Consider the following 22,895-nt stretch of genomic DNA (forward strand, 5'->3'; position numbering starts at 1 on the left):
AAATTAAATAAATAAATAAATAAAGTCCTTGTCCTCATATGAATAATAAATATTAATATCTCCATATACAGTTGAGGTCAAAAGTTTATGTACACCTTCAAAATGATATATATGACATCTGCCTAAATTATTTTACCAAAATAAGAGGGATCATACAAAATGCATGTTATATTTTATTTAGTACTGCCCTGAATAAGATAATTCACATAAAAGACATTTACATATAGTACACAAAAGAGAAAATAACAGTTAAATTTATAAAAAATTACCCCGTTCAAAAGTTTACATACACTTGATTCTCAATGCTGTGTTGTTACCTGAATGACCTACATTCAGGTATCATTTTTGTTTAGTCATAGTTGTTCATGAGTTCCTTGTTCATCCTGAACCGTTAAACTACCCGCTGTTCTTCAGAAAATTACTGTATAATGTAAATTGAGTACAGTAGACGGGCAGTGTATTGTCTTTACATAGTTGTCTTTACAGTGTAGTGTATTGGCAACTTTTTGTTTAAGTCACATTATATTTGTTTAACAAGCATCACTGATGCTCCAGAAGGAAAAACAATGCATTAAGAGCCGAGGGGTGTAAACTTTTGAACAGAATGAAGATGTACATTTTTCTTATTTTGAACAGAATATCATAAATATCATTTTTTTTCATTTAGTACTGTCTTTCAGAAGCTACAGAAGATACTTACATGTTTCCCAGAAGACAAAATAAGTTCAATTTACCCTGATCTTCAAATTCAAGAAGTTTTCACCCCCGGGGCTTTATGAATTGTGTTTCCTTCTGAAGCATCAGTGAGCGTTTGAACCTTCTGTAATAGTTGCATATGAGTCCCTCAGTTGTCCTCAGTGTGAAAAGATGGATCTCAAAATCATACAGTCATTGATGGAAAGGGTTCAAATACACAAAAATGCTGAAAAACCAAAGGGACCTGAAGGATTTTCTGAAGAACAGTGGGCATGTCGATCATTCAGGTAACAACACAGTATTAAGAATCAAGTGTATGTAAACTTTTGAACGGGGTCATTTTTATAAATTCAACTATTATTTTCTCTTGTGGACTAAATGTAAACATCTTTTTTGTGAAATATCTTATTCAGGTCAGTACTAAACAAAAAATAACACATTTTGTAGAATCCCTCTTATTTTGGTAGATTCTGCAAGGTGTATGTACATTTTTGACCTCAACTGTACATAGCCTCATAATATTGCTAGTAATAAGGTCATGATAGAGTAAAGTAATCTATAAAAAGTTTGAGATAAATTTGCCCATACATATTTTTATTTTTTATTTACAATTTAATTAAAGTATTAATAATTTCATCACGTATTGTTTACATTTTATTGTTTGTTTGTTTCACTTAACATGTATATTTAATTTTATTGTAGATTTATTTCAATTACCGAAAACGATAACGAGCATTAATAACACTGACCCATCTGCAACTGCTTTCCTCGAAGTTGCCAGAAGCAATGCCTCTACTGTGAGAGGTTTTCCCGCCACTAGAGGGAGGCATTAGGCTATTTGAAAGACTTTTGAATCACCACTGTGATATTTGGTCTGTAACCAAAGATATTTCAGTCCCTAGCTAGTGTTCTGCCATGATTAGAGATGGTAAACAAACTCCTCACTCTCCCTATGATTCACGAGTGACCGCATGCACTGACTCACCTCTTCTGACCATCTTATTTGCATTGTCAATTCACTCTGTAAATATTATACAACAACACATGCGTATCGCGAGGATCTTAAATCCCCCCAAAAAACGTTATGCCTGTTGTTTTTCTCTCCGCCATCGGGGGCGCTCAAACTGAACGGGCCAATCAAGAGCGCCCAGCTGGAGTGACGCCACTTCCGTGACAGTAGGGTCAGCGTGACTGATTTATCAACAATAACAAGAGCTGCGCGGAACAGTTTGGCGATCAAAGTGCGAGACCTCAAATGCCATGACGTGGATAAACTGACGGTTAGGAGTTGGTTTGAATCACAGCGTCCTGTCTCGCGTCTCCTGGAGGAGCTGCTCATTCAATGTAAGATACTTTATGATGATGGAGGGATGTTTTCGCCTCTAGCTAGCTTCATTTTAGCTTAATTATGATATTTCTCAGGTGTTGACACATAATGGTACATTCTCGTTCCGTTTCATTTAAGGTTTAGTAGTCTGTTTTGGTGACTGGTGCTGTCAGCTTTAATGTATGTATCGTTGTGCAGTAGCTCAAGAGAAATTAATGACATTGATTTAGCACCAGTGTTTATTATTAATGGCTTGTTATATTATAAGATCTCAAACGAAGGTCACAACACCTTTATCAGTTTAGCATTCTTGTCATGTGATGGTTTGTAAATGGTTCCTCGTCTGAGAATGTACGAATGATAGATAGACTCATGTACAGTATGTGGTTGTGGACAGTGTTGGGAAGATTTGGAGTGAAATATATATATATATATATATATATATATATATATAAGAATTGTCCCTTTGAAAGTTATTTCGCTAAGCATATAGTAAAATGTAGGCAGATATTCTGTGAATTGCAAAATATCAACTAATTTATTGCAGTAGCCGGGATAATTAAATACCTAATCATGTGATCTATAAAAAGTAATTTTTCATAGATTTTACTCTTTAACTTAAGCCATAATTGTACTGTTGTTGCTCTACAGGTACTATTTGTACATACTTTTTACTTAATAGGTATTTCTTAATCTGTATTAAATGTGACCCTGGACCACAAAACCATAGCTTTTCATTGATACAAGGTTTGTTAGGATGGGACAATATTTGGCAGAGATACAACTATTTGAAAATCTGGAATCTGAGTTTGCAAAAAGAAATCTAAATATTGAGAAAATCACCTTTAAAGTTGTCCAAATTAAATCTTGGCAATGCATATTACTAAACAAAAATTAAGTTTTGATATATTTACAGTAGACATTTTACAAAATATCTTCATAGAACATGATCTTTTACTTAAATCGATCATTTTGACTCATACAATGTATTTTTGGCTATTGCTACAAATATACCCTTGCAACTTATCCAGGGTCACAAATGTGCAACATGCTGTAAAATGTGAAGACATCACTTGTTCTTGTAAGTTGATACTCCAAACACTAGCCTTTAATGAAACTGCTTCAGGCAGTGTATTGTCTTGGCAACTTTTTGTTTAACAAGTCAGCTATTGTTCTTTTACTATTGTTCTTTATATGCACAGCTGTTTAAAGAATGTTTACATGGTGTTTGTTTCTTAAGAGCCTGTAAACCTGCTTTGGTGTTTCATATGCATATTGAGTGTGTTGGTTTTGTTGAGGCAGATTAGTGTAGTTACAACTGAAGGTGAATTGGTTGTCTGTCCTTCTTGGAGTTCTTGCTGACCTGGTGTCTTCTTTCTGCAGAGTGCTGTTATCTCTGAAGACTACTGTGAGGACGCTGAGAAGTTTGCTGGTTTGCAGCTACATTTGTGCATTTGAGCCCGGAAACTTAAAGGACAAATAACTTTTGTAGTAAATTTAAGTAAACGTTATTTTATGGCACAGCTGTGACTGTGGACTGTGGACCTGTGAGGACAAATCGCACAGCAGGTGAGAGCCTTTAAAACTCATGCTTCTCATCAACACATATTCAACATGCTTATTCATTAGTGGAGGCACTTATTTTGATGACTTATTTAGTCAGCAGATGGTTAAATCTAGGCCAGTTCTGTTTAAAAATGGAACTTTTAGCCCAGAGGGCTGCAGCTTCTCACTATATGTTCAACTGAACTGCTTGAGGTTGTCTGACACATGGGTCAGGCACTTTGAATTAATATATATTATAAATACTTGTAGTGTATGTGTATATAGACATATGTTGCATTTCAATCACTCACTGACGCTCCAGAAGGAAACATAATGCATTAAGAGCTGGGGGTGTAAACTTTTTAACAAAATGAAGATGTGTACATTTTCCTTATATTGCTTGTATTTTTTCATTTAGTAGTGCCCTTCAGAAGCTACAGAAGATACTTACATGTTTCCCAGAAGACAAAATATGTTCAATTTACTCTGTTCTTAATGCATCATGTTTCTTTCTGAAGCATTAGTGAGTGTTAGAACCTTCTGTAGTTACATATGAATCCCTCAGTTGTCCTCAGTGTAAAAAAGTGGATCACATAATCATACAGTCATTGTTGGAAAGGGTTCAAATATACAAAAATGCTAGAAAAAAATAAAAACTGTGGGACCTGAAGGATTTTTCTGAAGAACAGCAGGCAGTTTAACTGTTCAGGACAAACAAGGCACTCATGAACAACTCTCACTAAACAAAAAAAAAAACAAAAAACAGCTGTGGATCAGCTAACAACACATTAAGAATCAAGCATATGTTAACTTTTGAAGGGGTCATTTTCATAAATTGAGCTATTATTTTCTCTTGTGAACTATATGTAAACATCTTTTATGAGAAATATCTTATTTAGGTCAGTACTAAATAAATAGTAACTTGCATTTTGTATGATCCCTCTAATTTTGGTAAATTAATTAACATTTTGCAGATTCTGCAAGGTGTATGTAAACTTTTGACTTCAATTGTATATATGGGCTATAGGGTGATACACAGAACCATTGGGTGAAGCAGTCTTGCTTTATCATGAATAAAACAGCTGCTGACCAATCAAGCATGTAATTTCACACCAAACCAGTATTATGTAAGATTAATAGAAGACTAAAAGTCATGTGGTACAATGAGGAAGTGATTTATAGAGCAAATTTCAAGGTCAGTAATCCTCTTCAAATATCAGGTAATTTGACCATTGCATGGGAAAGCAAGGCTAGTTCAGGATCAAACAAACAGGCAGTCCCACCTCAAACTCACGCCATTGACTGAGCCAGAAGTCGACACATAGAACTCATCATCAAATGCCATTTGGAAATTTTGGGAAATTAGCCTACGAATGGCTTGGTTATCTCTGCACATTAAACTAGCAACTATTTAATATTGAAACCTTTTTTTGGTAACTGTGTGTCTACAGTTGTATAAGGTGTGTGATGTGGGCCAGTGCAATGGAAGCTTCTGAGACAGAAGGCCGCAGCTTTATGCAGGCGATCAGTGAAAAGTACAGCCCGGAAAACTTCCCTTGCCGTCGGGGTCCAGGCTTGGGGGTGGTTGTGCCAGTTGTGCCTTCTGGACAACAGGGATCGCCTATGAAAGGTGAGGCTTGGGTTAATGTAAAAAAAAAAAAATCAAGAAAGGTTACTTGGTGATTTTAGTGTTTGCTTTCAGTATCCTGTTGCTGTGTTTCATAGTTCATTAGTTATGTGGTCATTCTGCTTTTAGAACGTTTGAACCTGCCCAGTATTCTGGTTTTGAATGGCTGTGGAATCAGTCATGCAGGAGAAAAGGGAGAAATCGCTGCCTTCTGTGCTCATGTAATCGAACTTGATCTGTCCCACAACAAGCTCCAAGACTGGCATGAGGTGAGTTAGATTGTCTGAGGATCTTAGGGTTTTTTCTACTACATATACATACATATACTAATATACCACTTTCACCCTCATTTTGTTTTAAATTCATATGCTGTTATAGTTTTTCTGGAACCAGTAAAGAGACATTTTTAAAGAATCGCTAAGCAACCTTATGTTGTAAAAGAGGCTGTTAAGCTCCAAATAAAAGTACGGGGGAAAAAAACACAACAAAAATAGTCCTTGTGACTCATGTGCTGTATAGCTTTGTGTGAGAAACTGATTAAAATGGACTGATTTTATGAATTGTAAATATGGTGTTTTCAATGTTTTGGGGTCAGTAAGATTGTTAAGACTAAATTATTTATTTTCATTCACAAGGACACATTAAATTGATTAAAAGTGACAGTAATGACATTTCTAATGTTACAGAAGATGCTTCAAGAGACCTACCTGCAAAGCTATGCCCAAGTGCACCTAGGGCAAAAGCTGGTTTAAATGCAAAGGATAGGCTCACCAAATGTTGATTTAATTTAGTTGATAAAAGTTAATTGATAAAGAAAATATATTTATGACATTATTTTTGACAGCATCCTCATTTTACAGCATTTTAAAGTGCCTAAAACTTTTAACAGTACTGTAGCTTAGCAGGTAGGTTTCTTGAAGCATCTAGGAGACGTTGTCACAGTTCTTCTGGATTTAGTCTGTCTCAGTTTGTTCTGTTTCTTCATGTCATTCCAGACAGACTGGATGATGATGAGTTCAGATCTCTGTGTGGAGCACTGGCTGTTGTCAGACTCCTTATGCAAACAAAAATCTCACTGGATTATTACAATTAATGGCAAAATTAATGTTTGGAAATGTAAACTGATATTTCCTACTGACACACTAAAGCAAAAGATAGAAATAACTGATTTAAAACCATTTTAGCTGGTGAAAGTACTAGTGTTCTAATAATTTTGGCCACCACTGAGTATTTATTAAAAATGTCATTTAAAACCTTTAATCTGTTCTAGATCACCAAGATTGTTTCTAACATCCCGAACCTGGAGTTCCTGAACCTCAGCTCTAATCCGCTGAATGATGCAGTCTTGGAGTCGGACTGCGCAAAAGCCTTCTCTTGCATCCGCCGCCTAGTTCTTAACAATACCCAGGTGTCCTGGCATACAGTGCACACATTCACACAAGAGATGCCTGAGTGAGTCGCACTTTAAAATCTAGATGTTATTGTAGTTTTGAAGAAATATTGGCTGATATTATGTATAACAGTTACTGGTGGTATACATGTGTGGTATTGATTGCTCAGGCCAGATGTTTCAGACATTATAGTATTGATTTTATATCAATATATAATTTTTTTTATTGTACCATCATGATACTGTTTATTTTCATGAGATCATCCACTTTACCTTATTAGGGCCCGAGCCCAAAAGGGCGAAGGCCCTATTGTTCTTCTAAGGATTCTTATTAGGGCCCAAGCCCAAAAGGGCGAAGGCCCTGTTGTTCTTCTAAGGATTTTTTTTTTCAACCTTCCGGGCACTTATGGGGGCCTTAACATACTCAAAAACTTTGCACACACGTTGGAATCTGCCGTCGTCCGGACGCCACAGAGGCTGGGACCCGGGCGTGGTTCAGGGCCTCTACAGCGCCCCCTGGAACACAGTCACTTGATGTACTGCGCACACATACTTGCACGTATTCATATGAAACTAGGTACACATATAGATCTCACTGAGCCAAACAACTTTTGTACTCTATGTCATAGGCTCCACCCAACAGGAAGTGAAATATTTAGGGCAGTGTAAAAAGCACATGCTCTGGAATTTGATATACTCCTCCCAGGATTTCCATAGGATTGTCACCAAACTTGGTCAGCATGATCTCAAGACATTGGGGATGCAAAATTGCCAGGGGATTTTTGATATCTCGAACGGTTTGGCCGTGGCAAGGCGACAAATTTATGGCGAGAAATGAGAAACAGGAAGTGTCTAATAACTGTTGCACACATTGCCTGATTCTGATAAAACTTCACCAGTTTGTTCGTTGTATGATGCCGATTACATAAACGTGACTATTATGAGTCAAAGTTATAGCACCACCAACTGGCAGCAGGAAGTGTGTCATTTTTAAAATGCTTTGAAATCAGCCTCTTAATTTTACTCGATTTTCTTCAAACTTCATCAAAATAATGTAAAAACACGGCCGATGAGAATATCTAAAGGGGTCAATGATAAATCAAATGCTGTTGCCATGGCAACGTGTCAAACTTTAAAATTAGGTTCCTGTCTTTTCGAGGCAGATAACATGCTTAGAATTTCATGAAACTCAACACACACATCAATATTAATGATAGTTAGACACTGGCAAAAGGTCATAAATGGGCGTGGAGCAGGCACTCTATAGCGCCATCTTTTGACAAAAGATGGGGGGTTAGTTTTTCCTACAGTCACCAAACTCTGTACATATATTGTTTTAATCAATCTGGACAACTTTCTAAATTAAACTCATTAGCTACGATCAACAAGAAGCAGGCTATTTTGATTTGAATGTGGATTTTTTGAAAAATCAGGCTGTAAACAAATTCATACTCCTCATAAGAGCAACATGCTGTTCACACCATTTTTTTCAACATGAAGAGAAGATTCTGAAGATGCTAAATTGCGAGCGGATTTGAGATATCTTGAACGGTGTTGACGTGGTGATTTTTTAAAGTGATAGTAAAAAAGATAACCGTAATTTTTTTATATCATTAAAGTGCAGCATCCAAACTCTTTAAAACTTTTTTCACACAGAGAACTAGTCATTCTGAGCAAATTATGTTAATCTCATAAGTATACAAGCTTCTATGAATTAAAGAAAATTAAAAAAGAAATCAGAAATCTGCTCTCACTCTGCCTGACTGTGGTATGTGTGTGTGTTGAGTGTAGAGTGAGTGTAGGGGGGAGGGGTGAGAGTGAGAGAGACCAGTGAATAATGCTGTTTAGCAAAAGACCACCTTTGAGGAAGAAATGCACATTGATGTAGTGTAATCTACATAAATATATGTCTGATCTTTGAGAAAATATAAAGGGTCACTAACTCTTTCATTATTTGTTTTTTGCAGTTTTTTTTTTACTGAACTGTACCATGAACTTGTCCTATGCAGTCACATAGCAAAAAATACAACTTTTAATAATTAATAAATAGCATGAGCGATTTATCTTCATTGTTAGACAGTTATTTTCATAGTGTTATTTATTGAATATAAAATTATAATTAACAATTTCAAGACAAACTTTGACAACAATACAAACTTTGCTGTTATTTGTTCAAAACATCTGAAAATTATACCATTTTAAAATGAGTTATATTTATATTGCCCCATTACAATACTCAACTTGTTTTTTAAAGATATTTTGAAAGAATGGAGCGTTTATATAGCACTTTATTGTGTATTGCTGTATACCCACATTAACTGTGTGTTCATGAACTGTGTGTTCATGTTCATGTTAATTCATAGTACATAAACTAATGTTAAAAGATACAAATTTACATTTTAATAATATATGAATACTTTTTTAGCTTAATATTAATTAACATTAATATATGCTATTTAACTTTTGTTCATGTTAGCTAATATAGTTAATGTTAACAAATGAAACTGGATGGCAAAATTTTATATATTGTGTGTATGTGTCTGTGTGTTGACTTTAAACTGTAACCCTTTCAACGCTGTAAACTTTAAATCCAAACTGGCAGAGGGTTGCTGTGAATGCATGTGCCAACTGGGCACCGTTTTCCTGATGCTATCGGGATGGCCACTGCGCAGATGGCGAGGGCCCGTTCATCGCTGCTTGCAGCTTTAATTACTTTATTGAAGCACAAATTATGATTGAGAGAATTCACGCATGGCTTTTCGGTAAAATTATGGCCAGTGAACAGGTCTTTTCATGCTTAAAATTGAATCATCAGATTTTATGAAGGTGTCTCTGGTATGACAGCTCTCCACTAATATTGATCTGTTTTGTCCAGACTAGAGGAGCTGTTCCTGTGCCTTAATGAGTACACCACTGTGACACCGGCCACCATGCCCTGCCCCACACTGCGTCTGCTCCACATCACAGATAACAGTCTCCAGGAGTGGAGTGAAGTACGAAAATTCGGCTCCATGTTCCCTGCACTGGACACTCTGATCATGGCCAACAACAACCTTAACTCTATTCAAGACTCGGGAGAAATCCTTCAGCGGCTCTTCCCTAACCTTCGAAGCATCAATCTGCACAACGCAGGTATCGTTGCTGTGAAACAGTCTAAATAATCATACCAGTAAAATCATATTCAGATCAGTAAGATTTTTAATGTTTTTTAAAGAAGATTCAAATGCTCATCAAGGCTGTGTTTATTTGATCAAAAATACAAAAAAAACCTAGTATTGTGAATTAATATTACAATGTAAAATAATGTTTTTCTGTTTTAATATGCATTAAAATCTAAATTATTCTTGTGATGAAAAGCTGAATTTTCAATATCATCACTTCAGTCTTCAGTGTCACATGATCCTTCAGAAATCATTCTAATATGCTGGTTTATTATCTTTGCTGGAAACAGTTGTGCTGCTTAATATTTTTGGAACCTTTTTTTCAGGTTTCTTTGAATAAAAAGTAAAATAAAATAAAAAGAACAGCATTTATTTAAAATATAGATTTTATCTAACAATATACACTACTGCTCTAAAGTTTGGGGTCAGTAAATTTTTATTTCTTCTTATTTTGAAAGAAATTTATACTTTTATTCACTAAATGATGTGTTAAATTGATACAAAGTGATAGCAACGATTTATTATTTTAAACAAATGCTTTTTTTTTTTTTTTACTTTTTATTTATGAAAGAATCCTGAAAAAAGAATCACAGCTTCTAAAAAATATTTGGCAGCACAACTGTTGCCAACAAAGATAATTCTAATAATAAATCAATATATTAGAATGATTTCTGAATGATCATATAATGGCAGATGAAAATTCTGCTTTGCATCACAGAAATAAATTATAATAAAGTATATTTAAATAGAAACCATAATTTTATAATGTAATAACATTTCACAATATTACAATTGTTTTCTGTATTTTTGATCAAATAAATGCAGCCTTGATGATCATAAGAGACTTCTTTAAAAACATCACAAGTCTTGCTGATTCCAAACTTTTGAACAGCAGTGAATCTCTAATTATTACTATTTTTGTACAGTATTTTGGTAATCATTTTTCTTATCATTTTGTGTGATTCAGGACTTAATCGATGGGAGGACATTGAGAAGCTAAACTGTCTTCCCAAACTGGAAGAAGTGAGGTTACAAGGCATTCCTCTACTGCAGACTTACACAAGCGCGGAGCGTCGCAGTCTAATGATAGCCCAGTAAGTCCAATGTATCTTACAGAGATGAAAATTCATCAGTCATCATTTACTCACCCTTATGTCATTCCAAATGTTGGTAACCAAACAGTTTTGGTGACCAATGACTCCCACAGACAAATATCTTTTTTTAGATGATATTTCACAAAGGAAAGAAAGCCACGCAGGTTTGGTATGACATGATGACCCAAGTAAATAATGACCGAAACTTTAATTTACTTTAACCACATTATTAACTGATATTAATGTTGATAAGATGATCTCATTGCTCCCCCCTGCAGACTGCCATCAGTAAACAGCCTGAATGGGAGTGTCGTGACGGATGGCGAGAGAGAAGATGCTGAGAGATTCTTTATCCGTTATCACTTGGATCATTCAGAGGAAGAGCTGCCTCACAGGTATCTTCTATGCATGAACACTGTAGACCATTTAAAACGTTAATGGATAATTTTTGGACACTTTGTCTACACTAGATGTGAGCAATGCAAAACAACTAAAAACAATATAACTTACAATCAATCATTCTATAATATATCTATAATAAATCCCCAACAGTAAACTGGTTCCATATTCTGTTTCTGACATACTTGAAGCGCTTGCACTACTGCTAGTGGCAGGACAACACAGCAATGGTCACATCTGATGTAAACACGGTATCAGGCAGCTGTTTTTTAATCTGTTGGCCTGTGTATACATAAGGACAGGTGCCTTTGGGTGTCACCAAAAGTTTTGCCTGCATCTGTCCAGCTGTTTTTGAACTCATTCAACATAATATATACAGTCAAACCAAAATTTATGCAGACACCTTCAACATTTCTCACATTATCACAGTTTATTCGCTATAGTTTAGAAAATGGTAATAAAACATGACAAGAACTAACAGTTAAACTGTGTCAGAACAAATTCATCCTGATAATGTCAGATTATTTTTATAGAACGGTATATAATGGATTACAATCAACCAAAAATTCAGCCAACTGTTAGTATGACAATATTTACACAACTATCAATACTTTGTTGACCAATTACCAAGCAATGCTTAATTTAGTTCAGTCTGTGGTTTAAAAAGGTCCAAAACATGGTCTGGTCAAAAAACAAATTTTCACTGTAGTATAATTTTTTGGGGTATAATATGTCACAGTTTAGTTTATTTTGCTATCCTCGCTAGTAAAATAAATATATAAAGTTATATCTGATGTTTGAACAATTTTTGGTTTGACTGTATGTATAAGGGTTTTGCTTTATTTAATGCATGTGAGTTTGTTTTACGAGATATAATCCACATGCTGTATGATTTTGTATAAACTTTTATGTAGACTTAACTAATATTTATTATATGTATTATAATCGGAAAAATGTATTATTATATAAAATGTATTGTTTATTAAATAATTATAATATAATATAATACAGTGTCCTCCACTATTATTGGCACCATTGGTAAATAAGAGCAAAGGTGACTATGAAAATAAATCTGCATTGTTTATCCTTTAGATCTTTTATTCAAAAAAATCACAAAATTCTAACCTTTCCTTTAAGTAAAGCGATGGAAACTGAGGGGGAAAGCTCATTATGAAATAAATGTTTTTCTCTAGTTCACATTGGCCACAATTATTGGCACCCCTAGAAATTTGTCTAAGTAAAATATCTCTGAAGGATATTCCCATTAATATTATTTTTTTTAGCACACCAGGGTGGCTAGGATTATAAAATTGTCTGGCCATGACTTTCTGTTCCACAGGATTATAAAAATGAGGAACACAAAGGCCAAATTTCCTTAATCATCCATCACAAGTAGTAAAACCAAAGAATGTAGTTCTGATGTGCAGAACAAGTTTGTTGAGCTTGTAAGAAAAGGGCTAAAGCATTGAAAATCCCCATTCCCACCATCAGGGCAAAAATTAAGAAGTTCCAATCAACTAAAGATGTTACAAATCTGCCTAGAAGAGGATGTGTGTCTATAATATCATCCTAATGCACAATAAGGAGAAGAGTTTGAGTGGCCAAAGACTCTCCAAGGATCATAGCTGGAGGATTGCAGAGAATTGTTGAGTCTTGGGGTCAGAAAGCCTAAAATAAAATGATCAAACAGCCCCTACATCACCACATGTTATTTAAGAGGGTTTCAAGAAAAAACCTCCTGGCTCATCAAAAAACAAACTCCAGCATATTCACTTGTCAGACATGATTGGAACTTCAAACAAGACTGGCCTCTATGGTCAGATGAAACTAAAAATTAGCCTTTTGGGAATCTTATAATGGGCCATGGATCTCATCTTCCAGCAGGATGATGATCCAAAACTAGCATCAAAATCAACACAAAATTGGGTCACTGAGTAGAGAATGAAGCTTCTACCATTGCCATCCCAGTTCCCTGACCTGAACCCTGTGTAGAAACTGAAGAGAAGAAGCACCAACATGAAGCTGGAAAGAGAGAGATTTTGGAGAATCTACAGAGATTCTGTATGAAGAAATTATCTCTGATCTCGTCAGGTGTTCTCCAAACTCATTAGACATTGTTGGAGAAAACTCAGAACTGTTATCTTGGGAAAAGGATCTTGCAATAATTGGGTGCCAATAATAGTGGCCAACGTGAACCAGAGAAAAACAATTATTTCATAATGAGATTTCACCCCTAGGTTCTATTGTTTTACTTCAATGACAGGTTAGAATTTTGTGAATTTTTTGAATGAAAGATCAAAACGATTGATCATGCAGATTTATTTATTTTTTATATCCACCTTTGCTCATATTTACCAAGGGTGCCAATATTAGTGGAGGCACTGTATTTCTTATTAAAAAATAAATATATGCTAGATTTAAACTGTGAATGAGACAAATTTTATTGGGCTATGGTTTACAAGTAAATACTACTTCAGTCTTATAAATTTCACAAACTGGCTCCTCTGACTGAGATGTTCTACTTGCCATTTCTTTGTAAAATTCACTAGCAAATTCTGAGTGAAAATTATTTCAAAGCCAGTTTTTTTTTCAGTGTAGATAAAAATGTTTGCTTTTTAGTATTTTTAATTCTCTTTAAGTAGAATTTTTGTTTTGACTATGTAGTGGAGGGCTGAATATGGTTTAAGTATTTGCATTTTGCTTTGGAGATACCACTGCTTGGTGACCAAATATGGGAAACTGGCTCCTCTGGCTGAGATTGATCTGAGACCACGTTGCCACGCCAAGGTAGAGGTGCGCTGTGAAGACAAAGTGGAGCAAGTGAACATCCGATTGGACCAGACCGTCGCAGAGCTGAAGAAGCAGCTGAGGACAGTAGTGCAGCTCCCCACCAGCAACATGCGCATTTACTACATTGACAAGGGTACTGCCTTTGGCCCTGATGAGTTGAAATACAATGCACGGGCCTTGCACTCTTACAGTATTCAAGACGGGGATGAGATCCTGGTAGTTCCCAAAACAAAATAACCGTCTTTCTCCAGGATCACAAAAAGCTATATTTAAATAACCAAATCCACTTTGAACTAGCGCCATCTAAGCTCCACAGAGTTAATGGGACTGTCATTCAGGGAAAAACTTCTAGGATTTGCTGGGGCTTCAGTTCGGCACATAACGTGTCATGTCACTACACGGTCATAAGAAACACCACGACTCGTGTGCACCTATGGTTTTGTTGCTGTTATTAAAGGTTTTCTTTTTGTCCTCAGACTTCACGTGCACCCCTGTATTTTCAAACGCCAGTTTCTTCAAGAATTAAGCACAGCGGAGGACTCTGGCAGCCTAGGATGTGCTTTTTACAGATTTTAATACAATCACCCATAGCTGAAAGAAAATGTTGCACTGCACTGATGTCTTAAAGAAGAAATCACAGATATCCATTGCCTGCTGATGTGTCATATGCTGTCAGCCATTAATTACATGCAAAAGACTCTCAGGCCTTATATATTGAATGGGCAGTGCTAGATTCACATGAGGAAAGGTTTGCAAAACATCTTATTCACAAATGTTTTTACAAGTCCAGTTCATTTTTATAATCCGATTGAAGAATACAGAAGGTAATTGCGGAGACGCATGCATGTGCTATTATTATTTTTTTGTTGTTGTTTGTTTGTTTTAGTCCTTTTTAATATTTCTATTAGTATTTTCTCTGCTGCTTTAGAAGCGGGCGCTCAAACTTGTACGCTACCAGTCAAAAGTTTTTGAACACTGAGATTTGTAATGTTTGTTAAAGAATTCTCTTCTGCTCACCACACCTGAAAATTGTCATGGAAAACACTTGTTGGTTCGCAGTTTTAACATATGTTTGCTTACATTTATTTTCAAGATCTGAGATAAACTATCTGTTGTTGCTTTCAGTATGGCTAGAAATTTCACGCGAAATGATATTCAAACTCACTTAGATGCAACATTGAATAAAGCACATAATCAGTACCTGAGATTATAACTGTCATAGTTAGAAAACAGTTATGTTTTCAGTCAGCTAAATAATATGGGGGAAGAGGGATATAGAAGTGAAATTCAGAATTGAAATCACGGGAGTAAATTGCATTTTAAAATATATTCCAATCTAAACCAGTTATTTTAAATAGTAAAAAAAATATTTCAAAATGTTACTGTTTTGGCTATATTTTAGATCAAATGCAGGCTTGTTGAGCAAAAGAGACTTCTTTAAAAACATGAAAAATCTTACTGTTCAAAAACTTTTGACTGGTGGTGTACCTCCAATACAAAGCATATGCTGGAAAAAGTGCTTATCCTCATTTCACTTGTATCCATATTATGGAGTGTGTTGATTTGGATATTTTACTCTCAGAATAATGAGATCTGTTAAGTGACAAAACATAATCCGCCAAAGATTATGATGTTGATGATTATTCACAGTATTTATTATTGATTTACTGATTGGTGTTATTTGTTAAAAACAAAACAAATTAGTAGCAAACCAATCATATTGTATGACTGCATCCAGCCAGTATAATATACCAAGGAAATACAATTTTTCATTTTTGTTAAATTAAGGGAATAGTTCACCCAAAAATTGAGAATTTGCTAAAAACTTACTCACCCTCAGGCCATCCAAAATGTGGATGAATTTGTTTCTTCATCAGAACAGATTTGCAGACATTTAGCATTAAATCACTTGCTCACCAATGGATCCTCTGCAGTGAATGGGTGCCGTCAGAATGAGCGTCCTAACAGCTGTTAAAAAAAATCACAATAATCCACAAGTAATCCACACGAGTCCAGTCTAAGTGTTATATCATTAAGATTAAATAGCTTTTTTCTGGTGGAAAAAAAAAATCTGTCATGTATGTATATGTCTCTCCTGATTTAGACAAGATTACTTTTTCAAGCACAATTTACAAGTGAAAACAGTCTAAAACAGTTCTAAACCAATATGTCCATGGATTTTGATGTGAGAGGACAACAGGGGATAGACTTGAGGCATATGGATTACTTATAGATTATTGTGATGTCAGCTCTCATTCTGATGGCACCCATTCACTACAGAGGATCCATTGGTGAGCATGTGATGTAATGCTACAGTACATTACAGATGTGTTCTTTTATTTACCACTCATGTTAATCTAAACCTGTATCTTAATTTATTCTATGGAGTATAAAAGAAAATAGTTTGAGAATATCTTTTTCCATACCAAAATGGAAGTCAGTGGTAATAGTTTGGTTACCAACATACTTCATATTATCTTTTGTATTCCGCAGAAGAAAGAAAAACATACTGATTTGGAATGACATGAGGGTAAGTAAATTACGTTTTTATTTCTGTGTGGTCTACGCTTTTAAAGACACTGCAGCTTAACTAAAATAAGTGCAGAAAGCGGCAAGTTTATTCAAAACAGGAGTTAGAGGATAAAACCAGCTAATTATTTTATTTATTTATACCTGGTACATTGATCAAATCAGTGCATGAACCTCATTTGCTTGGCATACTTGATTCAACAAAACCCCCTTGTTTACTTACTGAAACTGGTGGAAACATTTGTTGCATTTTTTTTTTATTATTTCATATATAACATGATAGCATGACTTGAAAGATGGACTGAATGGAAAAGCACTGAGATCCTTTCGGCATAACTCACAAATGCTTTGGTTAGTAGTAGATTAGCTTTTCTCTTATGTACTGATATATAAAAGTGTATGAAAAGATATGCGAGAATATTGAAAGCTAGAAGCATTTCTCATTAAACATTTCAGGTGATTTAAATGCTGTTTGATTTAGGTTGTAATTCAGAATTTTAAATCGATCATTTTATAACCAAAAAGTGAAATGAGTAGATAGTCAAGAGATTTAATGAGTTCTATGTGTATAACTTAAATTGAATGTAAAATGTTTAAATCAGCTCCAATAGTTGTAGAAGTTATTTAAGGTTGTTGTTTGGTTGGGGAAAGTAAGACGATGACAATTATATAACAAGGTAGCATCTGCTATGCCTTTAACACTCTTTATGCCTTTATCTCCAACCCCTATCAAACATTAAAGCAAAATGAAGCACTGTTTTTTCTCCAGAGAATTCCCTTTTAGAGTATCAATATTTGATGTTCTGTGCCCACACAGGACATGCTATTGATATTAGGGGTTCACTTTGCATAATTATTTTATGTTTTTTCTATATATATGCATTATTAATATTTTGACGTTACGACCTTGAAGGTAATGCCACTTAAACTGAGACTGGTGCATATGAAGTATGAAGATTGTTTAAATTTTTTTTTGAATTTACTCCTTTACCACTGAAGATAATGTTTAGCAAGTGAAATTGACTGAAATTACTTTAAATTGCCATTTAGGAGACACGTTTCAATCAGTGTGACTCACAGTACACTATTGTTTTTATATCTACTGTAGATATCCAGGATATTATGTGTTGTATTGTTTCTCAGTTTGCATTGTCTGTTGTACATTTGCTGTTCTTAATCTTTGGTTAAAGTTGATTTGTAAAGTGTGTGTAAAAAGGCTGTTGAGTGTCGAAGGGTCATTTATCTAATGGATGCATTAGGCCTGTTATTGTAATGAACACTTACATACTCCAAGCTGAGTTGCACACAGTCACACCATTAACGTGTTACAGTTTTGAAATCTGATTTGACTGTTTTATACCATTGATTTGCCAGCATATGTGCACACTAATGTATCGATGTTTGAAAGTTGAATGGACTGGGTCAAAGGCTAAGGAAAAATAAACTTTTACCGACTGTCATGCTATGGTGTCAGTAAATTATTATTTATATAGGATTATTTATTAACATTAATTAGCATTTATTCTCAGTTCTCATTTTAATTTTATAATGGGCTCATCATTACTTTTAAGAAAATGTACAGTGCTGTTGAAATGTTTTTTATGTTTTTTTTTTTGTTTTTTTTTAAGAATTTACAGTTGAAGTCAAAAGTTTACATACACCTTGCAGAATCTGCAAAATGTTAATTATTTTACCAAAATAAGAGAGATCATACAAAATTCATTTAGTACTGACCAGAATAAGACATGTCACATAAAAGACGTTTAGTCCACAAGAGAAAATAAAAGTTGAATTTATAAAAATGACCCTGTTCAAAAGTTTACATACATTTCTTAATACATATTCTTAATCATTGTTACCGGAATGATCCACAGCTTTTTGTTTTTGTTTTTAGTGATAGTTGTTCATGAGACCCTTGTTTGTCCTAAACAGTTAAACTGGCCACTTTTCTTCAGAAAAATCCTTCAAGTCCCACAAATTCTTTGGTTTTTCAGCATTTTTGTGTATTTTGAACCCTTTCTAAAAATGACTGTATGATTTTGAGATCTATCTTTTCACACTAAGGACAACTGAGGGACTTATATCCAACTATTACAGAAGGTTCAAAAGCTCACTGATGCTCCAAAAGGAAACACAATGCATTAAGAGTCAGGGGTAAACATTTTCAAACAGAATGAAGATGTGTACATTTTTCTTATTTTGCCTAAATATCTTTTTTTTTTTTTAGTACTGCCCTTTAAAAGAAGACAAAATAAGTTAAATTTTCCCTGATCTTCAAATTCAAAAAGTTTTCACCCCCAGCTCTTAATGCATCGCATTTTCTTCTGAAGCATCAGTGAGCATTTGAACTTTCTGTAATAGTTGCAAATGAGTCTCTCAGTTGTCCTCAGGTGTATGTAAACTTTTGACTTCAACTGTATTTGATCAAAAATCCAGAAAAAAGTGAAGATCAGTAATTTTTTTAAGAAAGAAATTAATAGTTTTAAAATACTATTAAAATAGAAAACCATTATTTTTAAATTGAAATAATGTTTCACAATATTACTGTTTTTATTGTATTATTAATCTAGTAAATGCAGCCTTGATGAGCAAACAAGAACTCTTTAAAAAACTTTTAAAATCTTACTGATCCCAAAATTTTGACCGGCAGTGTATATTTAGCCTTATTTTTATTTTAATTAATTGAATTACTTAAATTAAAAAAAAAATTGACAACAATAGTGCTCTCATCATCACCATTCATTTTTTCCCTAAATATGTTTAATGTAATTTTCTTTTTGAAGCCACACTCTGTCTTATTTCTGTTTAGCATTCTTTTAAAATAATAATATACAATATACACCAGTCAGGTTCTTTTAACTTAATAAATTCTTCTAAAACTTTGCCTTATGCACAGAGGCATTGTCATGTTAGAATAGAAAAGGGTCTTGTCCAAACTGTTGCTATAAAATTAGAAGCACAAAATTGCCTAAAATATCATTATATGCTTAAACATTAAGATTTGTACTCATGGAAATGACTAAAGTACTCAAACAAGTTCATTAGAAGGGAGTGTGCCAATACTTTTGGCAATATAGCGTGTGTATATCACTCTGCCTAATATTGCCGTTTGTGTTCCACGTGAGAAAGAAAGTTATACAGGTTTGGAGCAACATGAGGGTGAGTAAATAATACACAATTTATTTATTTATTGTTTGTATGAACTCTCCCTTTAAAACGCATCAAGCACTGCTACTGATCTCAAAAGTGTTTATTCCCGTCGCCAGGGTGACGGTGTGGGCGGTGGCATTGTGCTGACGTTCGAGAGCAGGATTAACCAATCCGATGAAAGAAACGCTCGCCGACGTCACCGTTAAAGTGAGCGACCGTTTTTTGACTAGAAGTCAAGAAGAGCTTGGAATATCACAAGGACAGAAACAACCAAAAAATGCCTCTGTTTTCATTTATACTCTTTTGAAGAACACCAGTGAACTATTGTGTATCGGCTGCAGGAGTTCAAAGTGGCTTGCGTGGAGGTCTTACGTGCGGTGGGCTCTTCCTTAAAGGAGCGGGCAGGGGAGAGGAGGATGGTCTCGCTCACTCCGGTGAGTAATGCTATGAATGCTCGCTCGCACTGCACATTCTTGCTTCGCCGTTCCCACTAATTTACTAGCCCGATTTGGAAGCTTCCAGACGTTTCACTAATTACATAACACCAGCCGGTGACTTGTCTTGCGTATAAATGTATGAAATTACACTCTTCTGCAGCGGTAAATTGCGAGTTAGGTATTTAAATCTTCAAACCGAGTCTTGCAGATTGAACGTATTCATATAAATACAATGTCTTATTGTTTTAAATAAATATGTACGTCAGTCTGGCGCAGTCTTTGTCTTTTTTAAAGATAATATTAATATAAACTTGACATTTATTCGAAGTGTTAGGGTTATGCTGTGTTTATCTAGTACTTGGTGAAGTTTAGTGATGTAGCGCTGTACACTGCAGCCATCAGCGCGCACTTGATCACGTGACACGCTGTTGAAGTACGGGAGACTGGGCAGTGTGTAAAATTTGGTTACCCGTCTTCTTTTTTAGTTGGCGTTGTTTTAAACCTTTATTTTCTCTTATTAGTTTGCTTCTAATTAAAGTACTACTACTACTAAAAATACTACTTATTCATAAAATGTGTAAATTAGTGTCATGCGGTGTTGTTAAAACACTCAACACCATCAGGATTAGTTGTAATCAACAAAAACACAGACGTGAAATCATGAGATTAAACAAAATGGGACATATTTTGTTTAATATTCTGGCATTTGCCACAATTATGAGATTATAAATCCTTAAATATTGTTACAACTCGTCAGTGAATATTATAACACCCCAGTCTCTCCTATTAAACCCACCTCTGACTACAATCTGACAAAAATCTCAGCAGTTATTTTTTTTTTTTTTTCGTAAAACTTTCAAGATATCCTGCATAATAATTAATTTGTTGTTACATAAGGTATCGCACTTAAATATGTTTGTTTTAATAGTATTACAGTATGTCATGTGGGTGTGGGTGGTTACTTATGTAAGTTACAACCTCCCATAATTACTAAATTATTAACTCTCCTATGATTACTGAACAGTTACCCTCCTATATTTATCCTGACTGGCTTTTATTGATCTTCATTATGTAGTTATAGTACGTTTAGTTCACCCAGAAATGAAATTCTGTCATGAATTACTCATCCTCAGGTCGTATCAAAACCGCAAGATCATCGTTCATTTTCAGAACATCCAAGAGCTGTCTGACCCTGCATAGACACCAATGCAACTGACTGACACGGAAGAGAAGAAGTTGTTGAATAAAGTCTGTCTAATTGACTATTTCAACAATGTTCTTACTACTTTTCTGGACCATAAAACATTTCGGTTGTGTATGCTGGGTCAGAAAGCTCTCGGATTTCATCAAAAATATCTTAATTTGTGTTCCGAAGATGAACGAAGGTCTTATGGGTTTGGAACGACATGAGGGTGGGTAATTAATGACAGAATTGTCATTTTTGAGTGAACTATCCCTTTAAGACCAGCTAAACACGCCACAGACATCTTGAGAAAAAAAAAATCGTATTAGCCTACATAATTACCAGTGCTCTACCTAACTGAAGTATTAAGATATTTTAAGAAGTAGCTTCTTAATTGAATATTTGAATTCTTAAATATATTGCATATATAATCATTTTTATGCAAATATAAAATGTTCAATTATATAATATATATGTGACCCTGGACCATGAAATTTTTTAAAATTGAGATTCATACGTCATCTAAAAAGCAAAATAAATAAGCTTTTCATTGATGTGGTTTGTTAGGATAGGACAATATTTGGCCGAGATACGACTATTTGAAAATCTGAGGATGCAAAAAAATCTAAATATTGAGAAAATTGCCATTAAAGTTGTCCAAATGAAGTTCTTAGCAGTGCATATTACTAATCAAACATTAAGTTTTAAAATATTTACAGTAGGAAATTTACAAAATATCTTAATTGGACATGGTCTTTACTTAATATCCTAATGATTTTTAAGACTCATGCTACTTAAGACTGGTATTGTGGTCCAGGGTCACATATAGGATCAATAAAAAAAAAAAAAAAAATGCAATTTGTCTGTAGAGATTTTTTAATCCAAAATTAATGGGTTCATCTTTTGACCACCAGTTTTAAGTGTCTATACACCTGATTTGCCATTTTAATTTTGCATGTTAATCCAAGAGTTTTTAATTTCATTGTCTTCTTTTTGTAGACAGTATCCCTAATATCAATCTGTTACAAAAGGTTAATTTAATATAACTACATAAATAAAATATTTAAAAAATACATACATAAATATAGCATACCATATGTTTTATATAAAATGTTATATTTAATTATTTTATATAAATATATAAATATATTTCATTATAAAATCATCCTCCGAAGTGCTTTAAAACTGAAACAGAAAAACAGGACGGGACATATCAAGCTGTCCCGCCCCCTTTTTTAATAGCCAATAGCGCTTTGTTTATATCACAGCTTTGACCAAAGCCGTTGAGCTCAGTAAAGCCTCATTTGATAGCGTATGACAGCTACAATCTCATCCATATCGCTATAAAATATATAATTCTGTGTAGAATTCAAATGGGATATGTTTTATGGTTTGCGCCGCATATGATCCGCTCCGTACTACCGTTTCTCTGGACCAGAGCAAATTCTGTACGAAACCATACTTTTTTCGCCACAATGAAAAGCATATTTATACTGTCTGAATTGTTCCCAATCCCCTATATACTTCACTACATGCCATTCACCAGACAGAAAATACTAATTCTGTA

General features: G+C 34.5%; 2 protein-coding genes across 3 annotated transcripts in view; both read left to right on the plus strand.

The window, feature by feature from the left end:
• The first annotated feature begins 1,894 nt into the window (after positions 1–1,894).
• tbcela (tubulin folding cofactor E-like a) lies at positions 1,895–18,018 on the plus strand. Its single transcript, XM_073817582.1, has 9 exons — positions 1,895–2,040; positions 3,407–3,592; positions 5,020–5,198; positions 5,325–5,464; positions 6,466–6,647; positions 9,461–9,717; positions 10,714–10,840; positions 11,119–11,235; positions 13,948–18,018. The coding sequence occupies exons 3-9, from the start codon at positions 5,036–5,038 to the stop codon at positions 14,264–14,266; spliced, it is 1,305 nt and encodes a 434-aa protein (XP_073673683.1). The 5' UTR covers positions 1,895–2,040; positions 3,407–3,592; positions 5,020–5,035; the 3' UTR covers positions 14,267–18,018.
• Positions 18,019–19,946: 1,928 nt separating this feature from the next.
• Positions 19,947–22,895, plus strand: part of usp2a (ubiquitin specific peptidase 2a) — a 39,839-nt gene continuing 36,890 nt past the window's right edge. For both annotated transcript variants that reach the window (XM_073817551.1, XM_073817550.1), the window contains exon 1: positions 19,947–20,142. The gene's annotated coding sequence lies outside the window, so the exon portion shown is untranslated. The remainder of the gene's footprint in view (positions 20,143–22,895) is intronic.

This window comes from Garra rufa, chromosome 14, assembly GCF_049309525.1.
Source record: "Garra rufa chromosome 14, GarRuf1.0, whole genome shotgun sequence".
NCBI classification, from domain to species: Eukaryota; Metazoa; Chordata; class Actinopteri; order Cypriniformes; family Cyprinidae; genus Garra; species Garra rufa.

Bases quoted from the DNA above. Each gene is read 5' to 3' on its own strand.
- tbcela (XM_073817582.1), top strand. From the start codon at position 5,036: ATGTGGGCCAGTGCAATGGAAGCTTCTGAGACAGAAGGCCGCAGCTTT. The intron at 9,718-10,713 runs GTATCGTTGCTG...TGTGTGATTCAG, and splicing joins CATCAATCTGCACAACGCAG to GACTTAATCGATGGGAGGAC. The intron at 10,841-11,118 runs GTAAGTCCAATG...TCCCCCCTGCAG, and splicing joins CGCAGTCTAATGATAGCCCA to ACTGCCATCAGTAAACAGCC.